The 27855-nt window shown below is 47.2% G+C and overlaps 2 protein-coding genes and 1 pseudogene across 6 annotated transcripts in view; 1 reads left to right on the top strand and 2 right to left on the bottom strand.

The window, feature by feature from the left end:
- The first annotated feature begins 462 nt into the window (after nucleotides 1-462).
- Nucleotides 463-794, top strand: LOC125414949 (E3 ubiquitin-protein ligase RBX1 pseudogene; annotated as a pseudogene).
- Nucleotides 795-4417: 3623 nt separating this feature from the next.
- Myo10 (myosin X) overlaps nucleotides 4418-27855 on the bottom strand; it is an 83179-nt gene continuing 59741 nt past the window's right edge. For 4 of the 5 annotated variants that reach the window (XM_087896965.1, XM_087896968.1, XM_087896969.1 and 1 more), the window contains 15 exons: nucleotides 27253-27348; nucleotides 24737-24830; nucleotides 21987-22042; nucleotides 19302-19444; nucleotides 18610-18804; nucleotides 17542-17699; nucleotides 15559-15682; nucleotides 14439-14736; nucleotides 13281-13488; nucleotides 12252-12388; nucleotides 11310-11430; nucleotides 10459-10911; nucleotides 7277-7468; nucleotides 5764-5861; nucleotides 4418-4639 (listed from right to left, as the gene is read on the bottom strand). In XM_087896965.1, coding sequence (XP_087753091.1) covers nucleotides 4609-4639; nucleotides 5764-5861; nucleotides 7277-7468; nucleotides 10459-10911; nucleotides 11310-11430; nucleotides 12252-12388; nucleotides 13281-13488; nucleotides 14439-14736; nucleotides 15559-15682; nucleotides 17542-17699; nucleotides 18610-18804; nucleotides 19302-19444; nucleotides 21987-22042; nucleotides 24737-24830; nucleotides 27253-27348 — 2404 coding nt within the window. In that variant the 3' untranslated portion in view covers nucleotides 4418-4608. Of the gene's footprint in view, nucleotides 5862-7276; nucleotides 7469-10458; nucleotides 10912-11309; nucleotides 11431-12251; nucleotides 12389-13280; nucleotides 13489-14438; nucleotides 14737-15558; nucleotides 15683-17541; nucleotides 17700-18609; nucleotides 18805-19301; nucleotides 19445-21986; nucleotides 22043-24736; nucleotides 24831-27252; nucleotides 27349-27855 lie in introns of all 5 variants that reach the window. The other variant, XM_087896966.1, reaches the window with a different exon arrangement.
- LOC148119715 (PRELI domain-containing protein 1, mitochondrial) lies at nucleotides 22761-23627 on the bottom strand. Its single transcript, XM_087896970.1, has one exon. The coding sequence runs from the start codon at nucleotides 23472-23474 to the stop codon at nucleotides 22824-22826; it is 651 nt and encodes a 216-aa protein (XP_087753096.1). The 5' UTR covers nucleotides 23475-23627; the 3' UTR covers nucleotides 22761-22823.

The following is a 27855-nucleotide window of genomic DNA, read 5'->3' as shown; positions in this document are numbered from 1 at the left end:
GATTAAGAATACACACACACACACACACACACACACACACACAGAACAGCTGCCCTGGTCAGTCTTACAGTTCAGTCAGTGGTGACACACACCTCTAATCCTAGTACCCACACTAGTTTGCTATAGGAGCCAGGTGTTAGTGGTAGTAGTACGCCTTTAATTCCAGCACTAGAGAGGAATATAAGAGTGGAAGACACAGCTCTCACGCAGTCTCTTTCTGAAGATTCTTGGAGGCAGGATCGCCGTTTCAGACTGAGATAGAGTAAAAGCCAATGGCCAGTTGTTTAGCTTTTCTGACCTTCAGGTTGAAAGCCAGTATCTGTATCTGGGTTTTTAGTTCACGTGCTATGTGTGTGTGTGTGGTGTGTATGCATATGTACACTTATACACACACACACACACACACACACACACACATATACACGCACATAAACGCACTGGCCTGGCACTAGACAGTGTGTTCCCAAAATGGCGGCAGTGATGAACGTGGATACCCCAGTGACAGCAACAGCAGCATGGACAAGAAGCACTTGGAAGTGAGAAAGAGGCCCGCAGTAGCCCTCTGGGCCTGGGATACTGTGGTTGATGACTGTGCCATCTGCAGCGGCGACATTAGGGATCTTTGCATTGAGAGTCAGGCCAACCAGGCGTCTGCTACTTCTGAACAGTGTGCTGTTGCATGGGGAGTCTGCAATCATGCTGTTCATTCCCACTGCATCTCGTGATGACTCAGAACGAGGCAAGTGTGTCTGTTGGACAACAGAGAGTGGGAATCCCAAAAGTACGGGCACTAGGAAAGACTCTCCCTAAAGCTTACCCATTTGTTCCTTGTGTAGACTCACCTTCCTGTTTATTATAAATTAGATAGAACTGTGGTTTTTTCTTTCCTGTTTTTGGCATATGCTGTTCCTATAGCCATACTGTATTTTGTGTCAAATAAAGTCATTATGTTTGAGAAAAAACACATATACATATATATGTAAACACACATGTATGTATGTATTATGTGTGTATGTATGTATGTATGTATGTATGTATATATGTCTACGGCAGCAGCTTTAGCTTCTTGAGACTCATGCCATCTCAAAGTATGGTAACCCAAGAGAAAAAGCAGACAGAAGAATCCCTTTTTATGACCTTGGCTGGTAAGCAATGCAGTATCCTTACGCATCCTCTATTCATTAGGAGTAACCACTGTGACTAGCACCTTCTCGTGAGAATTAGATTTCACCTTTTGAGTGAGACTTATCAAGAATTTGCAACTTGATGTAAAACTGCCACCTGCACAGAACTGCAAATGAACCTGGGAAACACCTTTTGCAGCTAAACTTCCTCTGTGAAGAAAAATTCTGCGTAATTCATTATTGAAAGGTAAAGGGAGGGCGGTGGGTCACTGAGGGGTGGTTAGCAGTCTGGTAGAAGCCATTCCGAGAGAGAAGACATTAAGTCCTGGACCATGTTTTCATGGGTAAAGGGAAAATGAACAGGGAGGAATCAGAAAGACAAGAGACAACTAGGAGATACAGGGAAAGGAGACACTTAGTTGGGTATAACGCAGGCTTCCATGAGAAGCATGCCTAATGACAGGAAGCCGGTGATGGCATGGCCATAGAGCATGCCCTCTGGAGTGGATGTGGCCATACAGGAAAGCAAGGGGGAATGGAGAACATATTTCCACTTAGTGTAGTTTGTGAGGAAGAGCAAGACTTTAAAGCCCGGGTCTGCAGTCTGTCTGTCAAAACATTGGGAGGCAGAGTCAGGCGGATCTCTGTGAGTTCAAGGCCAGCCTGGTCTATAAGAGCTAACTAATTCTAGGACAGGCAGGCTCCAAAGCTATAGAGAAACCCTGTCTCAAAAATCCAAAAAAGAAAGAAACAAACAAACAAACAAAAAAGGTTGAGAACCACTGATCCAGAGGAATGAACTACATCTGCTTATGTTACATTAGCCAGTGTGAGGGTTTAATATTGATTGTCAGTTTGACAGAATCTGGGTATGTCAGTGAGGGGCTATCTTGATTAGCCTAATTGAGGGGAGAAGAACAATATCAATACTATGGCCGGACAATAACACTCCTTGATCTGGAATACTGGACTGTAAAAAAACACAAAACAAAGAAACAACTAGCTGAGCAACATGGCTGGGTGACACGTGACCAAGCCTCATGCGCCAGTCCCATGCTTTTCCCCATCGTGATGGATTATACCTTCAAACTGTGAATCAAAATCAACCTTTTATGCTTCAAAGAGCAGTTGACACAGTCATTGTTAAGTTGGGAGCTTAGGCCACCCCCAGTCCCTTGTATCTATCCTAGCCCCCTGACCCTGAGAGTAAGCACTCTGGACTCCAAATCTCAGCAGGCCAGGTCCTGACTCCTCCCTGGGGCGGGAAGGTCAGAATCACTCCCAAGAATATTTACGTGAACTCCCAAAAGAGGAACACGCGGTCTCCTTTACTTCTTCAAGTGGTCGCTTTAGCTTTAGCTTGGCTTCCCGGTTCCCCCTCGGGGCTACCCGAGAGCGCAGAACTCCCATTAAACCTGGATATCTCTTAATTTGGCTTGATTGGGAATTTGCATCAGCAGAAAGCTCGTATTAGGAAATATTCCTAACAGTCATTAATGTTGGTGAGGATTTGTTACACAGCAAAGCTGTAACAGCAAGTTCAACAGTTTCGTTTTTAAACCTCGGTATCCTCCCTCTAAGGTAGAACCTGCATTGTGGCCTCCGTGACAAACAGATAAAGATGACGTGTCCAGCACTAAGCCTGACACAGGTGTGGTGAATGTATTGGAAAGAGACAACGGAATGTAGGGCACCAAGAAGGGAGAGCGAAGGAACCACCTTAGACAGCCCGGCCGTGATTGTCTCGTGAGTTTTCTTGATGCTTGTTCCACTGGACGGGTCCATCTTCGCAGTAAGTATCATGGACCTGCGCAAAGTTCTTTTACCGTCCTCCTCACGCTTCCTTCCAGAGCCCTTCAGCACACAGCAGACGGGACGGCCCAGACCGGGCTCTCACAACCGTCCTGCTTCATCTTTAGACATCGTTCATTCAGCGAGGCTCTAAGCAGCTTAACATAATTCTGTGTCCTTTGCCAATTCCGTTGAAGTAGCCCTGATGTTTTGCTTTTTCAATCCAAACGGTAACTTGACAGTATATACTTAATAAATTATGATTAATTAATTTCTGTTGAAGTTTGGGGTTTTCCTTTTTCTAACTAGGAAGCCAATTAAATTTCTTCAATGTGAAGTCATGCTTTGAATCTGCAGGAGAGTCTAGGCATTATTAATTTAATTCAATTTAATTTTTTTTTCGCTTTTTTTTCATTTTATTTTATTTTATTTTATTTTAAATGGCTGGAGAGACATCTGTGGGTGCTGGGAACCGAACTCTTATATTTTTGGTTGTGAGCTCAATTTAATTTTTAAGATTACCCTATTATTCCGTAAGGGAACGGAAAGAGTAATTTAGCAAGAGGCACCCACTTACCAAGCAAATGCCCCGGTGTATTCGTATTTATGGATTCTGCTTCTGTAGCCCACTGTTGACCAACTCTAGCACTGCTATCAAAGGGATGAGATGCCGCCTTGGAAAACAGAAGCTAGGAATAGGGCTGGTGATGTGGCCCATCATGGAAGGGCATCGCCTCCGCAACTGATGATGAGAACGCAATCCCAAGGACCCACTTGCAAAGGAGAGAACCAGTTCCTGCAGGCTGACCTCTAATCTCCACACTCATGCTGTGGTATGTGCACATGCACGTGCGTGAACACACACACACCACCCCTAGTAAGAATTCTACCCTGTGAAAATCTTTGATTTTTCCATGCTAATTTAGTCGGCTCCCCCATACACACTTCTGTCCCTCGTCCCTATGACACCTGACAGCCCCTGCACCACCTTCCCACCTCCTCTAACACGTCCATCCCTTCTATTGTTCTTTGCGACCTTGCCTAAAGCCTCTTCTTTTCCCCTTCTTGTGGGCCACTTTCTCATTTTGTCCCCACTCACACTCACATCTCCATAAACACAACACATACACACACACACAATTAGCAGCTCAGATGTGCATGTGAGAGAGAAAGTGCTGGACCTTATCTCTTTGAGCCTGGATTCTATTGATTTTTTTTTAAACAAATTTTCTTTATATGTGTGGCTGTATGAAATTCCTTTCTGCATCCTGGCTGCAGTTTTGCTACCCACTCATCTGCTGGTGAACATCTAGGTTGATTCCATTTCGCTATTATTGTGAACAGAGGGGCACAAACATAGGTGATAAGGTACCGAGTTGTGTATAGTAAATGTTTCGATAAAAATGGCTATCTATCTATCTATCTATCCCTAAAAATAAAAATGTCAGTCACTTCCATCACATGGCTATTAAAAACTATCCAAATAAAGTAAACGCATCATGTTAGCTAATATCTTTTATTGTCAGACTTTGTGAGTCAACAAACACCACTTTCATATAGATGTCCACAGGGGATAAGGCAAATTGAACTCTTCTTTGTGAGTGGACTTGTCTAGCCCACCTTTATAATATTTCCATATAAAAATAAAAGTCCAAGCCCAGATTCTTTTTCTTCTGGTCATAAACGCTGTTATTTACAGGTGCTGTTCAGGCCACCATTGTGAGCTAGGGACGAAAGAATGGAGAAATTTCATTGAGTCTTGGCCTCAGCATTCAGGGTCCTTTAGAGGTCTGCTCGAGGGCTACAGGGCTTGGGGAGGCAGCAGCTCCCCCCATTTTCAACATGGCTATGTCTGTTCAGAGAGATGATACAAAACTACCCTTCAGAGGAGACAACAACAGAATTAACTTTTAGAAATAGACGACTCCAAAGTGACTTCATATTGTTCTACAAACAGCACTGGGGCCAGCAGTTTAAGAGTGGTTTATAAATTATCTCCATGGGCCGCGGACCTGCTAGGAATACAGCAGTCACAGGTCGCAGCCCTTGCTACATGTAAAACGAAACCGAGTCAAAACGTCTCTTTCCAAAATACAGCAAAGACAGGAACACATCCAGGGTCCTGATCTGTTAGTAAAACCACCTTGGAGCCTATAACTCTGAACTATTAAAATATACAAACAGACTGTTTACACCATTGCACATCCTCTTCCCTTTGTGTTTAATGCGCACGCAACAACGATTAATGTGTTGAGTGTATGAACACATGCTCGGGCAAGCACAGACGTTTAAACGAAACAAAGCAAACTGTTAATACCCGTCCATGAGGAAGGCTGCCAGCAGCGCTCCGACTACGACACACTGTCCCCTTCCGCTCTGTCTCCCCTCCCAGCTCCCTCACCTTCCCTCAGAGTCGGGAAATCAGGCTGGGAGGTTAGTGCACAATCAACGGATCAATGCCCCGCTTCCAAGCTCTGCAGATTCTCCCAGAAGGGGAAAGTGCATTCCCTCAGTAGCACAGTTAAGGTCGATTAGGGTCGATTCTGCAAGTTAAGGCACTTCTGGCTGCTTTGGTGGCAGCATGGTTTTCTCCCCTTTCTTTCTTTTTTTTTTTTTAAGGCAAGTATCTATGAGTACTAAAGCTTTAGAAATTGGGCAGACAGTTAAGGTTGACAGCTTAATACGTGATCACTGAAGTGGATGGGGGGGAAAGGAGTTGCGGAAACTCCTCTCTCTGACGACTGGTTTCCGAAGGCCTGGGCAGCTGTGTTTCCAAAGCTGGGTCAGGACCTGGCGCTGGCCTGGGCACATTCAGATCTGAAAATTACATGGGCTTGCTTGTCTTCACCTGGAGCTGCCCTGGCTGCTCACGGAGCGTGTGGTACTATAGCGCTTCTTCACAATCATGCTGATGTAGGCTTTCATGAGCTTGGCCACATCCACCACCTGCCGGGGAGAGCAGACCGCACACAGGGTCATGGTAGAGACCAGATCCAAGCACCTAGCTCAGCAACATCTTCTGACTGTCCTCCATGGAAGATCTGGCAGCTGCTACACTAAGTCTGGGCTTTAGACTCACAGGAAGACAAGGGCTGAGCTGACCATGTCTACTAGCCAGAGAGAGTAACATGGAGCTTTTCTAAATAGAGCATGCACCACCTAGTGGCTCCCACACAGAGAGCAGGGCTTTTATTTGATGCAAGCTGTCTGACTTTGCAGTCAGTTCACCACAAGTACACTGGACAGCAGAGTTTGTACCATTAGGATTCGAACTGCTAGCCTCACTGAAAATGGTGAAATCTGGAAACCACATCAGCCTTTATAGGCTACGGTAGCTAATTCCAGTCCATTCATTTGGAAGCAGAGGAAGAAGCTGAAGGGAGCTTTGGGGGCCAGGGCAGGGCTATGACCAGCTGGCCGGATGCCTGGCCCACTTCCACTGCAAACCACACATTCTCCCAAGCTGGGATCTTTCACTAGCATCTTCCAGTGATGCTGCCATCCCTGTTCTCCCTTCCCTGGCCAGTCTGCAAAGGCATCTTACTAGGCTTCTATATCTCCTCCTGCCCTTCCAATCTCACCCCATACTGATGTTGGTAAAGCCACTGCTGCATTGTATTACAATCCCAGATTTCACAGTAGCTTCCTCCCTTCCATGGGATTCGACTAAGTGACACAGAGTCTTGGGCTCTTTCTTCTCTCTGCATACTTTCCTCAACAACCCACTAAGCCTCATCCTTCACCCCGCCCCCCACAACAGCTCCTCGAATGCCCTCCAACCCACCAAAGGCAGCATACAATTCATCCTCCTTTACCACCCTTCTTGGTAGCAGCGCCCTTTGTGGAGGCCTCATGTGGCCTCTTCTTTTATTATTACAGCTACTCGAGTTTGGAGCTGCTAGCATGCATACTCAGTGGCTTTTTTTGAGTATGATTTTGTGATCCACCAACTATGGCTAGATGGGAGGTCCCTCAGGTACCCTGCTCTGCTCTGTGGATGCCATTGTAGTACAGATTTTATATATATATATAATTTATTTGGTTTATTTTATGTGTTTTGCTTGTGTGCATGTTTGGACACCACATGTGTGAATGGAGACAGTTGTGAGCCACTGTGTGGTACTGGGATAGAAACCAGGGTCTTCTGCAAAAGCAACATGTGCTCTTAGCTGCTGAGCCACCTTTCCAGCCTCCAGAGTTGAGTCTGATTGCTGCGGTCCTTTGCCTTAATCTCCTATTCTCTGCAAGGAGTCACTGCCAAATGAGGAGACTTGGTCAAGGCAGCCAGGAGATGGGGGCGCTGTTCTCCTTTTTTGCAGAGATCCTGAATGAATCCTGTCTGCCCTGCTTCCACCTCTTACCTCACTTGTTTCAAAGAGCAGCTCCCGCTCATCGACCACGATCTTGTACGTGTTGGCCAGGGGTGCCCCGAAAGAGAGGATGTGCTCATACTGGAAGACTTCTAATGGTTTGCCCTCTCCGCGCTTGTACACCGACACGGCGTCCGCACTGACGCCCAGCCAGAGTTCTTGGGGGAAGCCGCCTTCCTTGCACTGTAGGGGCAAGAGAGTCACCGTGAGTCAGCATTGGACAAGGCAGACCAGAACACGTCCTAGAAGCCACAAGACAGGCACTGAGGCCGTGCTTGGTAAATGATACTGACCAAAGTCAACACACCAGCACAGAGACAGGGGAAACTGTACCTTGGTTCACACCCTGGTTGATTTTTGACTGGCTAATCAATTTTAGGGTTTGCAGAAAACCGACTCGTGCTCTACTTCTTCGTAAGGCCTCTCTCTACCTTGAATTAGCTGTTAATTAGCTTTGTAATTCTACCTTGAATTAGCTGTTAATTAGCTTTGTAATTCTACCTTGAATTAGCTGTTCTATTAGAGGCACCTGAATCAGCCTCATAGAAGAAACCCAGGAACACACCAGCTGGGCAAGCAACCGAACAGCAATGCCAGGCACCTTGGGTAAGCCAGCTCTGCTCTGCTGCTTCTAGGTCTGTCCTCAACCTGTCTGGACTGGTTTACCTAGGATCACAGAGAAAAATTCTCCCGATCACCGTGCGTTGGCATCTTTCCACAAGAAGCGGCCACATGTTCAGCGTAAACACACTTGACTGGTCTAACTACAGAGTTGCTTACACAGAGCAAAGGGAGGAAAACAGGAGCCTGTAGGGAATAGCAACGCAGGAATGGCAGGAACCAGAGCATAAAGGGGCGGCGTACGTTTGGGGACACAGAACAGAGAGTGCGGAGGGCACAAAGGGCCTTATTTGTGAGTTAGAGCAGTGGTTCTCAACCTTCCTAACGCTGCGACCCTAATATATTATGGGTTATGGTGGCCCCCAACCTTCTGCGAGACAGGGTTTCTCTGTGTAACATTCCTAGCTGTCCTGGAACTCACTCCCGTAGACCAGGCTGGCCTCGGACCCACAGAGATCCGCCTACCTCTGCCTGCTGAGTACTGGAATTAAAGGCGTGCACCACCACTGCCCAGTCCAGAAAGTCATTCTTGTTGCTACTCCATGACTGTAATTTTCCAACTGTTGTGGCTTACAATGTAAATATCTGTGTTTTCTGACAATCTTAGGCAGCCCTTGTGAACGGGGTCGCAACTCACAGGTTGAGAACTGCTGCATCAGCACAGACATAACCATATCAACCAACCTGCCACACCCAGGACAGCATCCTACCACAAGCAATTAAAGCATTTTGGAAAACGTAATCAGTACTTAGACTTCTGCAAAGCTCCTACTTAAAGTCATCAAAGACCATGCTAAATTGCTGCAGCCGTAAGAAATCTAGAAGCTCATCTGTACAGGGGGCTGGGAAACTCATCCATTTGGGAGGGGGGATTCCTCGGGCCTAGCAGGCCTTGTGGTCTCTGGCACTGACTAAAGCCTCCACAGCTGCAAAGGAACCACACAACAGAGGCGGGATTTGACACGCAGGCCAGTTTGACAAGCGTCCCTCTGCTCCACACCACTGATTACATTTCCTTCCGGGCAAAGACCTTAAATAGGGAAATTGGGAATTAGGATTGGGTGAGGCGGTGGCAAATCCCACTTTCTAAGATGCTGTTTCTTTGAGCAGACATCACGAGGGACAAACAAGGCAAGGGCAAGCTCCATGTTTCTAACCTGGTTATCGGAAATGTCTTAAAATCTGAAACATCACATGCTGATGTGAAGGACTTGGCGACTAGGGTTTAGGGATGTCGCTCAGTGGTAGGGTACTTGCCTTGTATGCGCACGCACGGTCCTGAGTTTCGTCCCCAGAATTCAAAAAAGAAAGAGTAAATATATTTTTTAAAAGTTGGATTTTTGCTGCTGGGACGTGGTGGCGCACGCCTTTAATTCCAGTGCTCAGGAAGCAGAGGTAGGTGGATCTCTGAGTCCGAGGGCAGCCTGGTCTACACAGTGAGTTCCAGGACAACCAGAGTTTCACAGAGAAACCCTGTCTCAAAAAACCAAAAACAACCAAAAAAAAAAAAAAAAAAAAGAAAGAGGTTGGATTTTGCCTTTAATCTCAGCCCTTGGGAGGTGATCTCTGCCCATCTGAGGTGAGTCAGGTTTACAGAGTTAGTTCCAGGCCTGTCATAGTTACACAGGGAGACCCCCATCTGGAAAAAGATGAGTGAGAAGATGGGGTAACGTGAATTTTGAAAATATTCTAAATTATCAGACCAGGGATGCTCAAGCAGAAAAATTTGTGTAAAAATTCTGAAGTTAGAAAACCTTTTAATCTGGGGAAATTTCTCCAAGTATTTTAGATAAGGAGTTCCTAAATCTGCATGCATAAAGTTTCTAAGTGAATATATAAGTCTAAGAACAAGAATGTAAAAAAAAAATGCCCTCGGTTTAATAAGTATTTTAAAAATTAGATCAATAGCTTGAATTTAAAAAAAAGAGTATAAGTTACTTAACACAAGAGACATTTAAGGCCTGGGAAGTGGAGAAAGTTCAAAACCATCTTCAGCTACAGAGCAAGCTGGAAGCCAGCTGGGCCAGATGCTAGTCTACCTCAACACCAACAGAAATCAAGCCAGCCAACCAAACACAGAGATGGAAGTCATTCCAATGGTGATCCTATTATAGAAACATTTGCTACAAAGGAAGGGAAAAAACCTTGGTGGGCCAGCAACATAGCTCAGCGGGTAATCGCGGTTGCCACCAACTTGACTACCTCAGTTCAACGGACTCTGGAGCTTACACAGGGGTCAGAGAAAACTGACTTCGGTAAGTTGTCCTCTTCCACATGCAACACACACACAGACACACACACATACAGACACACACTAAATAAATAAATAAATAAATACATGAATATGAGTTGAAAACAACAAAATAAATCAAAAAGCGCCTCGGGAGATGAAGATGCTAATGGTAAAACCCAGGAAGCACAGGGCCAAGAGGTCCATTTTCTGTCCCTTTCCCCCTCGGTATGAACCTGGCAAGGTTCAGACTCTGGCACGGTGTGGCCAGGACGGGGCACCTGCCTCCTCACAATGGGACATTACAGCGACCAGCGCTCACCTCCACATCAAAGAGCGTTGACCCGTAGCCAGGCCACTCCTTGATCAAGGCCATATACTTGGCCATGGCTTGCTCCTGGTTCATTCCCTGCAGCTTCTTCCACTTGTCGATGATACTGGCTCGAGCCGAGCAGACTTCTTCCTTAACCCACATGTCCAGCATCTGCTCCTCCTCTGCTTTCTGCCGAACCACCGCCCCGGTCCGGAAGCTGCGCCTCAGCGTCCCCTCCAGGAAGCTGGTCCGCCTCTTCTCCAGGCGCTCGTATGGGGTGAAGGTTTTGGTCGACTGACTGATGCGGGCTTTGAGTCTCTGCAGGGAGTAAACCTCCTCTAGGGGTGGGACTGAGGTGTGCAAGGTATAATCCCCCTGCAGGTACTGGAGTCTCAAGGCAGCCAGCACTTGCAGATTCTCTTCAGGGGCTGGGTGGTGGCCATGGATGACGGCTTCATGGGCCTGAGAGGGGAGAGAAGCTGCGGTCAGGTAACTGCCGAGTATTTCAGGAAGCCCCAAGGCCGGCTCCCTCATGCCCTGTGGATTGTAAGCTGAATTCCACGCCAGCGGAGCACAGCCCACCACTTTCACGTTGGATTTCTCTCCAGCAAAGCACAACCCACTGCTTTCAAGACAAATTCCTCCCCTTCGCAGGTACCCCCCAACACTGCAATACCTTTTATTCCTATGGTCAAGAGTGTAAGGGTTTCATTCTGCAAAATGAGCTGCTAGCTTTTCCTTGCTGGGAAATCTACCACCCTACCTAATCCTAAGGACTTGAGCAGTTAATTTTTATGGCATAGTAATGGGCTTCACGCCTGCCTCAAACAAAGGAATCGGCTTCTCAAAGTTCCTTTTACCTGTTCAAACATAAACGCAAACTCCACGCTGTCTTTTGGCACGCTGTCGGTGTCCAGGAAGCAATAAAGCTTGAAATAAAATTTCCATGGCGAGTCCCCAGCTTCTGACGTGGCTGCAAGCCTAAGACAGAAGCCACAAAAGACTCTGAGCAAAATTGGAATCGGCTGCTGGTGGCCCACAGCTCACTCGGAGGATACAGACGTCCTACCTATGGTGGTACTGGTATGACGGGGGAGGAGATGACATAAGGGACAGTCATACAAACAAACTAGCAAGACAGCACGTGTCAGAGTTCCTCAGTGCTTTAACCAGAGGGAAGGTCCAAAGAGAAGGCCTTCAGGCAAAGCCTGCTGGCAGGGACTCACTGAGGGTCCCAGCTGAACTGGTACCATCTAATCTGTGCTTAATGCACAGAAATGCTACTTGTTCACTTCCTCTAATAAATCTCGACTGAGTTTTCCTAGTTAAAATTGCGGTGAGTATTCAGTGGACTGCCTTTGGATGCCAAGCGTCTTGGCCGAGTTAGGCAATCTACGTCTGAGATCAAGGATGCACTGTTGAAGGGACACAAGAGGCAGTTTCGAGAGGTGGGGTGCCGGCGTGAGTCCACCATCATGTCGAAGCTCATTGGTACGAAGTGAAAACATCAGTTCTAAGAGACAGGGAATTCGGGGGCTGGAAGAGTGAGAATGGGGGCGAAGGGCTGAGGATGAGCTAAATCAGCATTGAGATCACGGTTTTTGTCTCTGAGCCAGGACATAAAGATGGCAGAGAAGACAAGGTAAATAGATTAATAAAGGTTAAAACAAACAAACATAAAGTAGTTTGACATGGAAAAAAAAAGCAAGCAAACAAACAAAAACCTAAAGGAAGCATGCAACGAGGCCAAACAGGGAGCATCAAAGTTCTTCCAGCACTGGGAGGTGGAAGAACTAACTTACTTCTCAAACTTGGCCAGGACGTCGGCTACAATGGTCCGGCTTTCGATGGCCTTGTCCACAAGGCCATTGTACTCAAACAAGGCAAACATGTTCCTACTGTCCTCCATGGCGAGGCCCCGGATCAGCTTCTCCACCACCTGGAAGACATGAGGAGGCCCTCACCTCAGAGGCTGTGTGCACTTCACACACACACAATGTCGTGAACTCAGAGAAGGCACGGGAGAGTCCACACAGCCTCCTGAAACTGCTGGTTGCGTGCTGGCCCCAAAGCCCAACATGCACCGCTGGCTGCGTGCTGGCCCCAGAGTCTAACACACACCGCTGGCTACGTGCTGGCCCTAGGGCCTAACATGCACCGCTGGCTGTGTGCTGGCCCCGGAATCTAACAGGCACTGCTTTTTTTCTTACTCTCTTGGCAAAGTTAGCTTTGCTTTCTTCTTGCTCCCCCACTCCCAAATATTCCTCCTTGGGGAGAGGATGGCAAGCTACTTTATTATTAGTATTTTGCAAAGCCAAAGTAGTTGGAAAAATGGATGAAATCCCTAAGTCCCATCTTTTATTTGAAACATTGATAAAACTTGAGAAACACTAGTGATTCTGATTGATGATTCTTCCTTTCAAAAGGGCTCTCCAGGCTTTGTTAGCAATACTACCATTACCCCAAGCTTCCATTGGGCTAGCTTTAAAAGGACCAGGCAAAACGTATTCATTTAATGTGGTCCTGTCAGCCTGTGGCCCAGGCCCAGGTGACCTGACACACCCTCTCACAGTATTTCCTCTGTGGTGGATCTCTGGAGACAATGGGTGGGACCACATCTCAGAGGCATTGGCCTGAGTGGAGCTTTGTGTTTCCCTACATTTAACTCACGTTTACCTCTATCTGTATGCTTGACTGCTGGCTGTATTTACTTCCTGTTTGTCATGCAGATGTGCTGTGCAAAAACAGCACTGTGGCTATGCTCAACCCGGGGGCTACGGGTGTATGGACAGGCGAGCATCAAGCACAAGGGGGCTGTCAGTGTTCCCTACCTCTCCAGCTGTGGTGTGTGAGTTGATGGTGATCTTGCAGGACCCTCCGCCATGGCAGTACACCGTGGACGTCATTTCCTGCCGGTGGATCAGAGCTTCAATTTCATCTCGGGAAGGCACAAACTCTCTGCATTTGGTTTTCTTAAGAGATTCGTAGATAAAGAGGGCGTACTTTTCCATCTCGGTTCCCGGGAACTGCTCCCGTATCCTAGGAGACAAAGGGGAACTGTGAGTTGTGCACAGAGGCTGACTGGCATGAAGGAGCTGGGCTGTGGGGAAGGCTGGGCAAGGAGAGGGTAGGAGGAAGGGAGGTTGCCTCCTAGTGGTGACAGGAGCAATCATTGGTATCTTTTAAGGTCCAGCTTTCTCTGCCTGAGTTTACTTCAAACAGCAGAAAGAACTGCTGTTTGTGAGTGGGCTGCTGCCAGGTCTCTAGGCAGCACCAGCACCACTAATACAGGAAATGATGCTACACGCTGCCTTTAAGGATGACAACAAAGACTATGGCCTTGAACTCAAGAGGCCCACCTGCCTCTGCCTCCTACAGTGCTGGGATTAAAGATGTGTGCTACCAGGTACCCCTGCCTTTGGTTTTGTTGAGTCCAGGCCGGCCTTGACCTCTTGTTCCTCCTGCCTCAGCCTTCTAAGTGCTAAGATTACTAGAATAAGACCGCACGTCCAGCTTTAAGCAGTGTGTTTGCCTGAGTTAAGTAAAATGAGATTTTAACTGCTTCTGCCACACAGCAAACAATGAGATGCGGGTCCAGGGCTACTGAGATCCCACCCAGGTAATCATTTTGTTAACTAAATGTTTCCATAACCTTGGGCTATCAACCTCAGAAGAAAACCCATCAACAAGTCGGGATACATAAATAAAATATCCAACTTGAAGTTTTCTGTATTTATTTAGAGTAGAGCAACCAAATGCACCCAACATGAATGTATTAGAGTGCTCCAATAGTTGTTTGGATCCCTACACAGTTTTGTACGGCTTAAAGGGAATGGGGCACCTAAATCATACGAGCTTCTGTAAGGGCCTGTGGGTCTGACTGGAGGTCCCTGCTGCAGTATTCAGGGCTGGAATCCAGTCTGCTAAGGCACAAGCTTCTGCCCAGCTTCTTTCAGACATCTCCCCCTTGCTCCCGGTGCTTTCTTTACCTTTTCAGGTGGAACTTGAGGTACTTAAGGATGGCTCGGCTCGGCAGGAAGGTACAGCTGAGGCACGTCAGGATCTGCCAGCTGTACAGGTTGCCCACACTGCCAGGGTGGGGCACCTTATTGGTCTGCTTGATGAGCTGGCAGTACACTTCATCCCGCAGAGGCCGCAGGTCGTGCCCCGTCTGCAGGATGCCCTGGATGATGGGGATGGGGTCGGACATGGACTCCAGCTGCTGGAGCGAATTGAATATCTTGATAGCTTCATCCTGGAGGGTTGTGTAGCCTTTGTCTTTGAGCACTGGAAAAAGGAAATCAACAGCCGTCACTCAAGAGGTTGGAAGAAAGAACAAAAAAGAAAGGAGTGATGGGAGGAGGGGGCAAATAGCCCCTTCCTAGTGCGGTGTCCACCCTATTCCCCGTGTGTTTGAATCAGCTGAGCAGAGCAGGAAAGAGGGGTGAGGGAGCTGCCCTGCTCTGTTGTGCAGCTGAAGCTTGAGTGTGTGAAAGCTTCACACACTTGACCTTGAACTCCAACTGGGCAGCTTCCTCACTTAGAAGGAAATACTATCTAGGACCTCTTGACCTTGATTTTGTCCATTATGGCTTAAATCATTGTAAGTCAGAAATGCATTGAATGCAACAAACACCACAAACTCTAAACCCCAGAGCTTTTGTCTCATGTATTACAGATTTGAGCTGCACTTCCCACAAGCCACTGCTGAGCAGCATCATGGTACGAAGCCATTTCATGGGGAAGGAATGAACACACACAATTAACTGGACACTGTATTGAGAATTATAGACAGAAGGGATGTAATGCAGGGAGGGCTGAACGGGTATAGCTTCACACTGTGAAGCAGGGAGCGTTGAATGGGTACAGCCTCACACCACTGTGAAGCAGTAACAGTGTATAACTTCACACCATTGTAAAGCGGGTTCTATATACTCTGAACTCATGGAGAGTGCTAGCATTCTCTGATGTCCCTTTGAATCTTGACTTCTTTCCCGTCTATGATGACCTAGGAACTCCGAGTAAGCAACACTTCTGTGTTAAGAGCTGAAGTTAACAGGAAAAACCAAACCACAGGCTCCGAGGATCCTGCTGGCTTCCTGAACTCACAGTTGAGATTTATATCCCCATAGGGGAGAGGCAGGAGCGGCGAGTGCAGGGGGTGATGCGTGTATCGAAGGATCGGGTTCCGCTTGTAAATCTGCTCTACCACGTCGGAGTTCAGGCAGTTCTCCTGGAAAACAAAGCTGCCACTTAATGAAAGCAGGGGGCTGACTGTGGAGAGCTCACACTCGGCAAATCCAACCATGCATCCTCACACAGGACCGACTTCCCAAGAAGGGAAATCTAGTGTTAATCACTCCCAGCCAAAGTGAACCCAATCTACATTTGAACACAGATCACAAAAACACCTCACACAACTCCGTCTCTGTTTCAAGTGCATGTTTCCCCGCGTTATTAAACTCCCCATCCCTGGAGATCATATATACATATACTAAAAAATTAATTATCTTCATGATTTGCCAACAATCATCAACCTTCAACTATAATTCATTCTAAAAACATTTTGGTAGACTTTCTATTTTGAGTCTTGAGAATGGGTCTAATCTAGACAAGCCTAGAACTCATGACAATCCTCCTGCCTCCGTCTCCCTATTGCTGGGATTACAGGCATGCATCACCACAGTCTGGCTTTAATTATTTTTGGTATTTTACTCTCTTTTAAAGATTTTCTTTTTAGGTATGTGGGGGCCTGTGGAGTCTAGACAAGGGCATCATAATTCTTTGGAACCAGAGTTAGAGGTGGCTGTGACCTAACAACATGGGTGATGGGAACAGAAGCTGACTTTCCATTAGATCAGCGATAAGCTCAAGCACCCCATCCTGCCTGCCCTTTGCTGGGCTCCTCCTGCATTTGAAAAGGACACATGTAGTGTCCATGGGGAGCCGTCCTTCTCCGGCCTCTCTGCTGCTCTTCACGTGCTACCCTGGGACGTGAAGGCAGCCACGACACTAAACACACAGCAGGGCTGGGACAGGCCCTGAGTCATTCTCTCTCGGCAATTTCATTTCCACTAGGAAATCTTTCTGACAACACTCCGTTGCAGGCCGGGAAAAAAAAAATCAATGACTGAAATTTTCTAGTTAATTAGGGTACCTTGTCTCATGTCTTAAGAAATGCTGTTTTACATCTGAAAATTTCTGTTTATTCTGTGAATGTCTGATTTGACAACAATCAGAGGGTAAATAATAAAGGGCACAGCCTTGATGAGAATGTTGTGATTGACAAGTCAACACACACACACACACACACACACACACACACACACACGTACGCGTGTGTGCGAGCACACGCACACGTACTCACAAAACAAAAACTCTTAAGGGAAGTCTCAAAAAATCTTTTTAAGGTAACAAGTGAGATTATTTGTGTGTAGAGTCCTGAGTCTATTGGAAGCTCGGGTGTGTTGGAGAATAAAATATTTGCTGCAGTTTGGTCTCAAACAGGAGGCCACTTGATTTGGGCAGGAAATTATACTATGGATATATTAGACCCCTCCAGCGCCACTGGGGCCCACAGGACCATGAGCAAGGTTCATGGCAGCTGGGTAAGCATTGGTTCTTTCAAACAACAGACATTTACTGAACAACTAAGCCTACAAGCAGCAAAGAACAATTTAAGGAAATCAATGAGATTTGTTGTTTCTGGCTATTTGGAGGTAGATCGATCTGGGCTCTTTGTTTTTGGACCCAGGGCTTTGTACACACCAACAAGCACTCTACCACTGAGCCATGTGGCCAGATCTCCGCTCTGGGCTCTTTGTGAACTGACTTCTGTGGCCTAGGACTGAGCATTGAGAAATGAATTACTGTTGCTTCGGCAAAGGTGAGCCTGGGATGGTTCAGGTAGACCATAACCAGTTCACACACAAATTCTAACACCTCTACAGAGACAAACGTTTTTAATGTAAAATTTCCCTAAGAATCTCAACTGAAAAACATACAAGCGTGACTGAGAACTGAACCAGTGAAACCCTGCGGTCTTTTCTGCCAAGGGAAGACTTCACAAGGCGTTCTTGGGCTTCTTCTCACCTTAATATCTTGGATCAGCTGCTGGGTGGGTGTGTCGATTGGGGCCTTGGTGTCAGTCACATTTTGAATGGCACTGGACCACCGAGTAGCCTCATTGAGTAGTTTGGTGTAGAGCCGGTAACAGTGTTTGCGCCCATACACGGTGACATTCCAGTAGCCTGGAAGGCAGTGCAGCAATCACATGTCAACATCACCCTCTGGGACCAAGGTTTAAATCCCACCAAGGCTTGTACTGGAGCCCCCATCAGCAACACAAGAAGCGAAGTCTTAATCAGTGGTTTAACTCAGTAAACACTGGAGTTATGCACGTGCTATGTCTGGCATGAGGCATCCAGTGACAAACAGAAAACAAGTGTCCCTGGCCCTGTGGAGTTTGTAGTCAAGAGGAGACAAATGCTAAAACAACAAGTCCAGAATTAAATACTTTCACAAAAGCAGTCTCTCTCAGAAAAAAGAGTGGGTGCAGGCTAATGCCATGCTCTCGGGACTGGCACAAAAGTCAGATGTGCGGCTCTTCCTGACATTCCTTCCACCCCTGCTTCAGCCCCTCCCTCAGCAAAGAGCGCTGCTAGACACTGCATGCCCAGACAAGATTCATGCTATTGCCCACATCTGACACAGATGGAGCGACTGTATTTTAAAGAGTCCTAAACTCTTTAAAATAACTAGAGGCAGAAATCAAGAGAAGCAATCTTTCAGAAACTCTTACCGTGTCACAAATTAGGGGAAGAACCCAAACAACTATTTCTTATGCACTAGGCTATATATATATATATATATATATATATATATATATATATATATATATATATTGCTCTTACCAGAATCTTTCTGCATACCCTTGCCCCCAATCAAACTGTCTTGCTATAGCTTCAAATACAAAGCGTTCAGAACCAAACCCAGCCAGCCTCAGGACGTAGATCAAGAACAGAAACTTCTTTTGGAGTGAAGGAATCCACACTACACTAGGTAGACATTTATCCCTTCAATGGAGCAAGCCCCGGCCTCCTGAGACTTGTCACCCCGCGTCTGAAGCCTGGCTGTGCTTCAGCCTGCGGCCTTAGGTACCTGTCTCCTTGAATATCTTCTCATCGGGGGGCACAACAGAGCACAGGCTGTTGAGGACCAGGGTGCCCAGTTTCAGGGCATTCTTCTCTGAACTCTTGTAGTAATCCAGGGAATTGTGGGTCAGGACGAACCAGCGCTTCTTCAGCTTCAGTGAGGACATCTTCGGACTGTTTTTCACTTCCTTGTGCAGCCACCCTGGAAGGGAAGGTTCAAGTGGCTGTCAGAAAACCATCAAGATGGGCTGGAGGTAAAGAATGGCAGCAGAGGGCTTTAGGGATATGCTTGAGGCCCTAGACCTGACCCTAAAAACAACAAACGTGAGGCAAAACCCTAAGTGTCATTCCGCCATTTACGTTGGTAAAACATTAAATATGGGCTTCAGTTTTACCTATTGGTTAAAAAATGGCCACAATCATTGCCTTTTTTTTCTTCTTCTTCAAACTTTTCAGACCAACTTGAAGAAGGTATTTGAAGCCAGGAGATGGCTCTGTCACATAGCGCCTGCTGTACAAGCATGGGAGTCTGAGCTTGGAGTCCCGGCACCCATGTAAAGAGCCTGGGCACAACGGCATGCACCTGTTATCCTAAACAGGAGGGTTTCCTGGATCGCAGTGGCCACCTAGTCCAGCTGCACTGACGTTTTAGTGAGGGACCCTGACTTAGGAAGGCATGGAAACACGGCTGGCAGTCACCTCTCACGATGAACTCCTGGCCCTCCACCCTGGTGTCGCCCTTGGACCTCTGCAGCAGCGTTATCCAGTGGTGCATCTCCTCCGGCGTGTCCGCGTTACAATGCAGCACCCGGTTGGCCGTGATGATCACAAAGGAGTTGGGTCTGAGAGAGAGACGGGAAGAGAAAAAGGCGGAGCCTCTTAGACCCAGTGTGGGCATTACCGCTGTCTGCACCAAGGCTTCGCGGCTGTTTCCCTGGCGTAGGGGTCCCTGGGAGACACTGGCATGCTATTTATATTTCGTATGAAGGCAAACCTTACTCATATTTCTGTGGCACTTACTTTATGCATCATTAACTTTCAAACTTGGAGCAAAACACTCATCTAGAAGTCCTGAGAGAAGTCTAAGTCTTCCCTAAGACTTTCCAGAACAAACTAGTCCCGGGGAGGCAAAATTAGGCGGTTATGGGAGATTTTTTTTTTTTGAAAATTCATCTCCAAAACCAATTTCTTCCTGCCTCCAGATATAGCCTTGGATAATATTTCTGTGGGTTGAGAATGAAATACCAGACAGCGGTAATGGAGGAGGATTAGCAACTCGGGGTTGGGAGAACATCTTATGCCCTTGGTTGTGCCGAGCACGAAAAGCTACTTGGGTCCATGTTTTCAAAGCCACCCAACAGGGGCTCATTTCCCAGCCAGGGATAAAGTGATAATGGAAACTCGCTTTGTCCTTCAGCTCCTGTCTGCCAGTGCTCAGCAGCTCTCACAGAACTGTGCACACACTAATTCCTTCATCAGCTTCCTATACTACTGACTGTGAATTTTACTGTCTTGTGAGCTTTCAGTGTTCACTGTAATGAAGCACTATCAGAGTTCAAGACAAAAAGGTTAACTGGACTGCCTGCCTGCCTCAGCTAAAAGCTGTAGCTGAGCCAGGTGCTGGTGGCGCACATCTTTAAACGCAGCACTCAGGAGGCAGAAACAATTGGATCTCTGTGAGTTCGAGGCCAGCCTGGTCTATAGAGTGAGTTCCAGGACAGACAGAATACACAGAGAAACCCTTCTTTAAAAAAAAACATATGAAAACAAACTAAACCCCAAAACTGTAGCTGGGAAGGATTCAGAAAGGTGGGAAAGCTAGAATATCAGAATGCCAAGTTTTCAGGATGAGCCATCCCTGTGTGGTGGTTTGAAAGAAATGGCCACCAAAGGGAGTAGCACTATTAGGAGTGTGGCTTTGTTGAAATAGGTATGGGCTTGTTGGAGGAAGTGCGTCACTGTGGAGGAGGGCTTTGAGGTCTCATATATGCTCAAGCTACACCCAACATCTCAGACCACTTCCTGTTGCTTGTGAGTCAAGATGTAAGAACTCTCAGTTTCTTCTTTAGCACCATGCTTGCCTTGCTTACTGCCATGATGAAAATGGACTGAACTGTAAGCGAGCCAACCCAGTTAAATATTTTCTTTCCTAAGAGTTGCCGTGGTTGTTTCCACAGTAACAGAAAACCTGATGAAGACACCCTGCCAGGCTTGCTGGGGCAGTGGGTTTGTAAAAAGTAAGAAGCAGGCTTAGTAAGGTAAAACTTAAGTAAACATGAAAAACTTGGGTCTTCGATGCTGACAGCATGGGTGTGAACACTTCTAAGCCAGGCATAAGGTAGGTGGCACAGATTGATTTCTGGAGACAAACCATCCCTGTCTCCCAAGAGTCTCAGAGACCCCAGAGTTCTCACTCTGCCTGGCAGATGCTATTATTATTATTTATTAGTATTATTTTATAAGTTTTAACACACTCATATTTACTTTCTGGCTATCTTAACTGGGCAGAAGTTGATTCTAATTCTGACTCTGGCCCTAGAACAACTAAGTCTGCCAAGGACTAAGAAAGGAATTTACAAGCAGCAACAACAGACAGGGTGTCAACCAAGTCAACCTGAAGACAGTTTGCCTTGAAGGTCAAACAGAGAAAGCAGAAATGTCAAGGACAAGACTTGTGGTTGGATTTACATCTATTATGCCTATTTTACACGAATAAAATCATCAAGGTCATTAATTTTTAGAGAAAGGAACACTACAGACTCCGTATGCAGGAGTACTATTTTCCTAAACAGCCGTTTTCTTGCTGTAAGAATTTCAAGACTGGGGCTGGAGAGATGGCTCAGCAGTTAAGAGTTACTGGCTGCTCTTCCAGAGGTCCTGAGTTCAATTCCCAGCAACCACATGGTGGCTTACAACCATCTACAATGAGATCTGGTGCCCTCTTTTGGCATGCAGGCATACATGGACACAGAATACTATATACATAATAAATAAATAAAATCTTAAAAAAAGAATTTCAAGACTGTTAGGTATGGTGGCTCACACATGTGGTTCAAGAAATGGGGAGGCTGAGACAAGAGGACTGTCCCAAGCTTGACTCCAGCATAGGCTAACATAGCCAGGCCCTGTGTCAAAAAAAACGAAGAAGAAAAGATACCCCTAGTAGATCTTTCACACAAACACCACACTCTTCTTGGGCTGCAGTTGGCATTTGAAAATGGAATGTCAAGATTTGGCCTCTCATTGACCTTAGCCACCCGAAGTCACCTTCTGGAGGACTGGATGAGGCGGCTGCTAAGGGTTCATACAGAGCCTGGCACAGGCAGCAGCGGCAAGGCCGCCTATGGGGACGGGCAGATGTTCTGTGTCCGTGTTGGAGCTTACCTATCAGGGCTGTCAGAGGCACATACGGAATCAATCAGCCCCACATCCAGTGTGCCCTAAAAAGGAACAAAAGGAGATGGTGAGGGAGGAGCTCCAGCTGAATGACATCACACGGTATCCCTAGGTTATAACTCCTCAGACCACAAAGCAAAGATATGTGTGCTTTTTTCGGGTAAGCTTCAAAATGACAGTTATTTAAGAGAAGTTCCCACCCTTTAATGAGTTCCGACAGTCTCTAGCTGGGGCACAGAGGATGGATGGTCCACGCCTCAGAACACATGGTCATCAGACAGTCCCTCTGGTTAGTAAAATGTTTTTACGGAAGACACTCATCAACTTTTCAAGTGTAAATTTACTGATTCTTTGTTAATTTAACAATTACTCTGCAAAGAAACTTTGGATTTTAAAGTTTTCTGGACCCAGGGGTTAAAGAGTATGCCACTCTTGCAGAGGAGAATTTTTTTTTTTTTTTTTTTTTTTTTTTTTTTTTTGGGGGCCAATCAATTCACGTGTTTATTGAGTGCCTGTTATGTGCTAAATATTGTTCAGGGTACTTGGGACACATCAGAGAATAAAACAAGGAGCCCTGCCCTCGTGGAGCGCACAGTCTGTCGTGTGTCGCCGCTTCACCTGGGTACTGCTTGTGACCCTGGGCAAGTCTCTGCGCCTTTCTGCCCAATGGGGTAAAAGGAGGCTGGGCTCAGTAGATGCTGAGCAGGGTGTACTGCAGATGCAGGCCAGGACACCACTCGAACCCACCACCCAGACAGCAGAGAGGGCTGGAGGCGCATCTTTAATAGTCAAGTACAGTGAAGAGAAGGGAGAGGAAGGGGGCAGCTACACGAGCTGCTGCTGCTGCTTGGTGGCGGCCTTGTTGGCCAGGTCCTTGGCCTTCTCTGTAGCTGCCAGTGCCGTCTCCTTTGCTTTTTCTTTGGCCTCTTTGGCTGTCTCAACGAGTGTTCTGGAAGGGGCCTCCCCTTGTAGCTTGGCCAAGATGTACTCAAAGCCCTTCATTGTCTTGGTCACATTGCTTTTGAACCGGGCAAGGCCAAATTCCTGGACAGCTCGAGAGACACCAAATAAGCTGGAGGAGACCCAGGCTTCCCGACGGATTTCGGTCCAGCCGCTGTTGTCAGAGTTAACACAGTAAACACATCGTTCCTCCACCACCATCAGCCGGGCGTGGTTGATGTTCCAGGTGAAGGTGGTCATGGTCTGGTTCTGTGGGTCCACAATAGAGTCCTCCAGGATGTACACCGAGTGAGCAACGTTGGCAGGAAAAAGTCGCTCTGCCCAACGTGGCATCCTGTTGGTCTTGGTCAGGAGTCTCCGGGACAGAAGCTTCTGGTCAGGGGTCACCTCCCGGTGTACTATGTCTTCCGTTAAGACATGTTTGCTATAGGGATTCGGGTACCGTTGCCAGAAGGCAGCGAACACTTGGTCCCAGGAACTTCGGAGCACGCTCTGGCCCAGGAAATACTTCACCATCGTCCCGACCCGGACGGGCTCAGCACCCGTGCAGCATCAGGGTGAAGAGCCCGGGGGTGGGGGACACGTGGCTCGGCGCACGCCCGCCAGGCTCGCAGCTCAGTCACCGCCGCACCGCGCCCAGGTCCCTACGGCCGCCATGAGGGACTACAAGCTTGCAGAGGAGAATTTAGTTCCCAGCACCCACATTGGGTGGCTGGCAGTCTCTGGGTGGGCACTGTAGTTCTGCAGGGATCTGACGCCCTATTGTGTCCTGAGGGCAACTGCAGCATACATGCACAGACTAGCCTCTTAGACACAACTAAAAATAAACACATTAAAAAAGAAAAACCAAAACTGTATTGCAAAAACACCTTGCATAACTAAACAAAAACCCCTCATCTTTAATTTTTAAAAATCATTATAAAATGTTTAAAAATTAAAATTTCTTTAAAAAATGTATTAATAATTTCCTGTGTACCCGGAATACAGACAAATACTATTATTTGCGATTCATTTGATTCTTTAAAGTATACGTTTTCTAGTGCTTATGTACTATCATGAAAATTGAGATTTTTTTTAAGATTTGAGGTGGAAGATGAGGAATGTTGCAGAACTCACCTGTAATTTGTCTTTTTCTATGCAAGATTTTAAACAAAATTTATGATTTTAAATAGTCCTGTTTTCTCCATAATCATTATTCTTTTACTTACAAATATTACCTAAACAGATTCACCCCACCTCTTGTTCAACCTAATTTCTTTCCCATAATCACCTCTGTACACCCTGCCTCCCCCAGTAAGTATACACTCACCACGGCATTCTTGGGGTTCGTCACCTCTGGACACCCCACCCCTGTCAGTGTCCACTCACCACGGCATTCTGGGGGTTCGTCACCTCTGGACACCCCACCCCGTCAGTGTCCACTCACCACGGCATTCTGGGGGTTCGTCACCTCTGGATACCCCACCCCTGTCAGGGTCCACTCACCACGGCATTCTGGGGGTTCGCTACCTCTGAACACCCCACCCTGTCAGTGTCCACTCACCACGGCATTCTGGGGGTTCGCTACCTCTGGACACCCCACCCTGTCAGTGTCCACTCACCACGGCATTCTGGGGGTTCGTCACCTCTGCACACCCCACCCCTGTCAGTGTCTACTCACCACGGCATTCTGGGGGTTCGTCACCTCTGCACACCCCACCCCTGTCAGTGTCCACTCACCACGGCATTCTGGGGGTTTGTCACCTCTGGACACCCCACCCCTGTCAGTGTCCACTCACCACGGCATTCTGGGGGTTCGCCTGCTCATCGTGCATCTCTCGGATCTCCTGGTCTGTGGATGAGTGGACCTGACTGAGCACGCTGAACCACTGGCTGTGGAAAGAGAGGGCAATGGTCAAGGGTGGCCAAGCACAGAGGGGCAAAACAATGCTTTCCCATGTTTTCTGCCCACAAGACATCTCTTCCGAGCAGCTCTGTCTGCAATTTGCCTGTTTTACACAGGCAAGTGGAGGTACGTACTATCACAAGCAAAGTTAAAAGATCATCCAAACTGCCTTTAGTAGGATGTATTGATACATTAAGTCTCCCCCTCTGCCCCCACCAGACCTCAGACATCAGTGAGTACTATGCTCATGTGCTACAGGACACCAATGAAGAAAGAGAGTCAACAACGGAGGATAAACTGCCTCAGACCAAGGCTGGACACCTGTCTTTCTACTTGGATTGTAATGTGCTTTCTGTGGCCGGCCAGGACTCCCAGCCAAGTGGATAAAAGCACAAGGGAGGTGGGAATTAAAGCAGGGGGCAAAGTCAAAAGCAGAAAACTATTTTCATCAAAATTCTTCCATCTTCACTCCAACGGGGGTCTTCTCACTTTCAGCCTCACCATGATCAGAAAAAGGAAGACCATGAAAAGCAAAAGGCGTGCCAATTCCAGAGAAACCCAAGCAGAATAAAATTCCTGCTAGAACCAGGAACCGAGACATACAGGAAGAAAATGGTCCGGAACAGACAGACAGACAGCACTGACTACACAAACACAGACTGGGCGGGAGCAGCCAAGGCCCCCTTCTCCTCTCAAGGCTATTCTTCCATCTAATAAACACACACTACTGCTCAGCAGGGCACGGAAGAAAGACTGGGTGTGCAATGGGATATTTAAGTGGGAAAATAACATCCCCACACAAAGCTAGCCATGTAAACATTTACAGCAAAAACTAAAACCTGCTTCCTAAAATCCCTGAAGGAGAATCCATTAGAGAACAAAGCGAGACCTCCTCATGTGCCCTTGCGGCCTCCTTTGACCAGAAGGCTCCTTGCAGTCATAACCTCAAAAAAAAAAAAAAATCTCCTAAAGCAAACACTGTAACATACGTAATTCAAGACGTATGCCATATCAACCACATACACATGTACACATGCACACATAGCAAAGAACAACACTGTTGTGCTTTCGATTTCTACGGACACTCTTACAATTTACAAAATTTCTTATGAATCACGTATAACTTAAAATCTGTAAAGGGATTTTTTTTTAATGTGTTCCACTGGACAGGGGAAAAAGGTTTTGACTCAAACATTCCAAATATTAAGTTTAGCAGCTCACGATGGCCCAGAACAGAGCGAGCAGCTGCCAGATGCCTGGCCTGTAATTCGGCTGAGCACTTCTGGGCAGCCCCTGGACCACAGGGAGCCACGCGCGGTCTCCAGGAGTCCCAGACAGAAGGTTAGGGCTGTAATTTCAGGTTTGCTTGTTTCTCCAGTGTGTGCTGTAATTTATGAGTCCGGCCAAGGCTTCAGTTTGTTCCCTTGGGAAGAACTACTTCCTGGTGTCTGCACCCTTCACGTAGCTGCCACGGTGTTATTGCAACTTAAAAACACTCCAGGGGTGGCAGGAGGTAGTGAGTGATGGGTCTGAGAACACAGCTGAAAGCTCTGAACACAGAGGAGCAGAGCCCCTTCCCCATAGAGTACCACCCCGCACTGCTCAGAGACAAAAACAACCTCTTCCACCGGAATCCTCGAGTCCCACAAAGGCCCCAAAATGTGTCCTAGACACCACATGACCATGCGACATTTTCTCGCTGAAGAGCAAATGTCACTTTTCCCCCGGTTTGTCCCCTCCCTACGCTCAGTGTTCCTGCACGGAAGGTCAAGGTCCAAAGCCAGGCAGCTTGCACCAGCCAAGAGGGGACATCCATTCGACAGAACCAAGCTCACATTCTATTACAGTGTGTTCGCCTTTCTCTGTCACTCAGTCTGCACAGTATAAACAGTGATATCCAACCCATAGGACTGGCGGAGAAGGAAATGAGCTAATACTGCCTGCAATACAGCTGTTAGTTCATAGTGGTTCACTGATGCCTTCAAGGTAGAGCCTTCCAAACCCTCTGCACGCCACAGCGTATCACCATCCATTTAGAAGACAATGACTAAGGCCACCGACTGCTCTTTACATCTATGTACAAATTCTTTGCTTCTGAGCCTCAGAAACGTCCAAAGCGGGGGCTTCCAGTTCCATCTGTACCAGACGCTAGCAGCAACAAAAGCTCCAGTTTCTGTCTTCTCTAGTGACACGGGAAGCTGGAAAAGGCCAAGCTGCTGTACTTAGACCTATCTGCTCGGACAAGAGCCCCTAACCTGCATCTCCTATGCCTCCTAGACTGTCCTGATTGAAACCCAACTAGAAAATGAAAACCCCTTTAACGGCAACACAGTAAAGAGTCCGCACGGGGCTGGTGCCCGAACTCGGGGGAGGATATAGCGAGGAGGAAGCCCATTCCGCAGCCCTCACCTGGCATCTTCAGGGGATTCTGCGATGAGATGGAAGGTCCTGTCAGCCATGATGATGTCGATGCCGTTCTCTTTGCTTGTGTTGTCTATGATCTCCCTGCGAGACACAGAGGCAGCGGGTAGGAATCAAGCATTGCAGAACGACCAAGCTGGGAAGTGTTGCTTTAGAAATTACATACCACGCCCCACTTCCCTATTCATAAAAGATTTCTTCTGAGACTCCTAAAGGGTACCCGAGACTGCAGACAGTAGTAAAGCTCACATACACTATGGGACACCCCCCTCCTGGCCCAGAACTCCCGAGACCAAGTGTTTTACAGTTCAGAATGGGACCTAACTCTAAACATGGGAGGCATTTATGTATCATATACACACAGCCTGCAGGCATTTGTTTTATGCTAAGCAGAGGGTATACTATGGTGCTATGCTCTAGCTTCCGGGATGCAATGTCATACGGTGTTTCCCACACGCCTGAATTTTGAGTGTAACCCATCATTTCGGATTTTCCAATTGGGGGCATATAACCCACCCAAGCATCTGAACTGGAAAGCTTGCTTCGTAAATTAGACACAGCAAGGGTAATCACTAACAGAACAGATGCTAT

The sequence above is a fragment of the Myodes glareolus genome, chromosome 15 (genome assembly GCF_982192425.1).
Source record: "Myodes glareolus chromosome 15, mMyoGla1.1, whole genome shotgun sequence".
Lineage (NCBI taxonomy): Eukaryota > Metazoa > Chordata > Mammalia > Rodentia > Cricetidae > Myodes > Myodes glareolus.
Note: the sequence above shows the minus strand (reverse complement) of the source record. Positions and strands in the feature narration are given on the sequence as shown.

What these genes read in the sequence shown, in the direction of transcription:
- LOC148119715 (XM_087896970.1), bottom strand. Translation starts at nt 23,474, where the DNA reads ATGGTGAAGTATTTCCTGGGCCAGAGCGTGCTCCGAAGTTCCTGGGAC.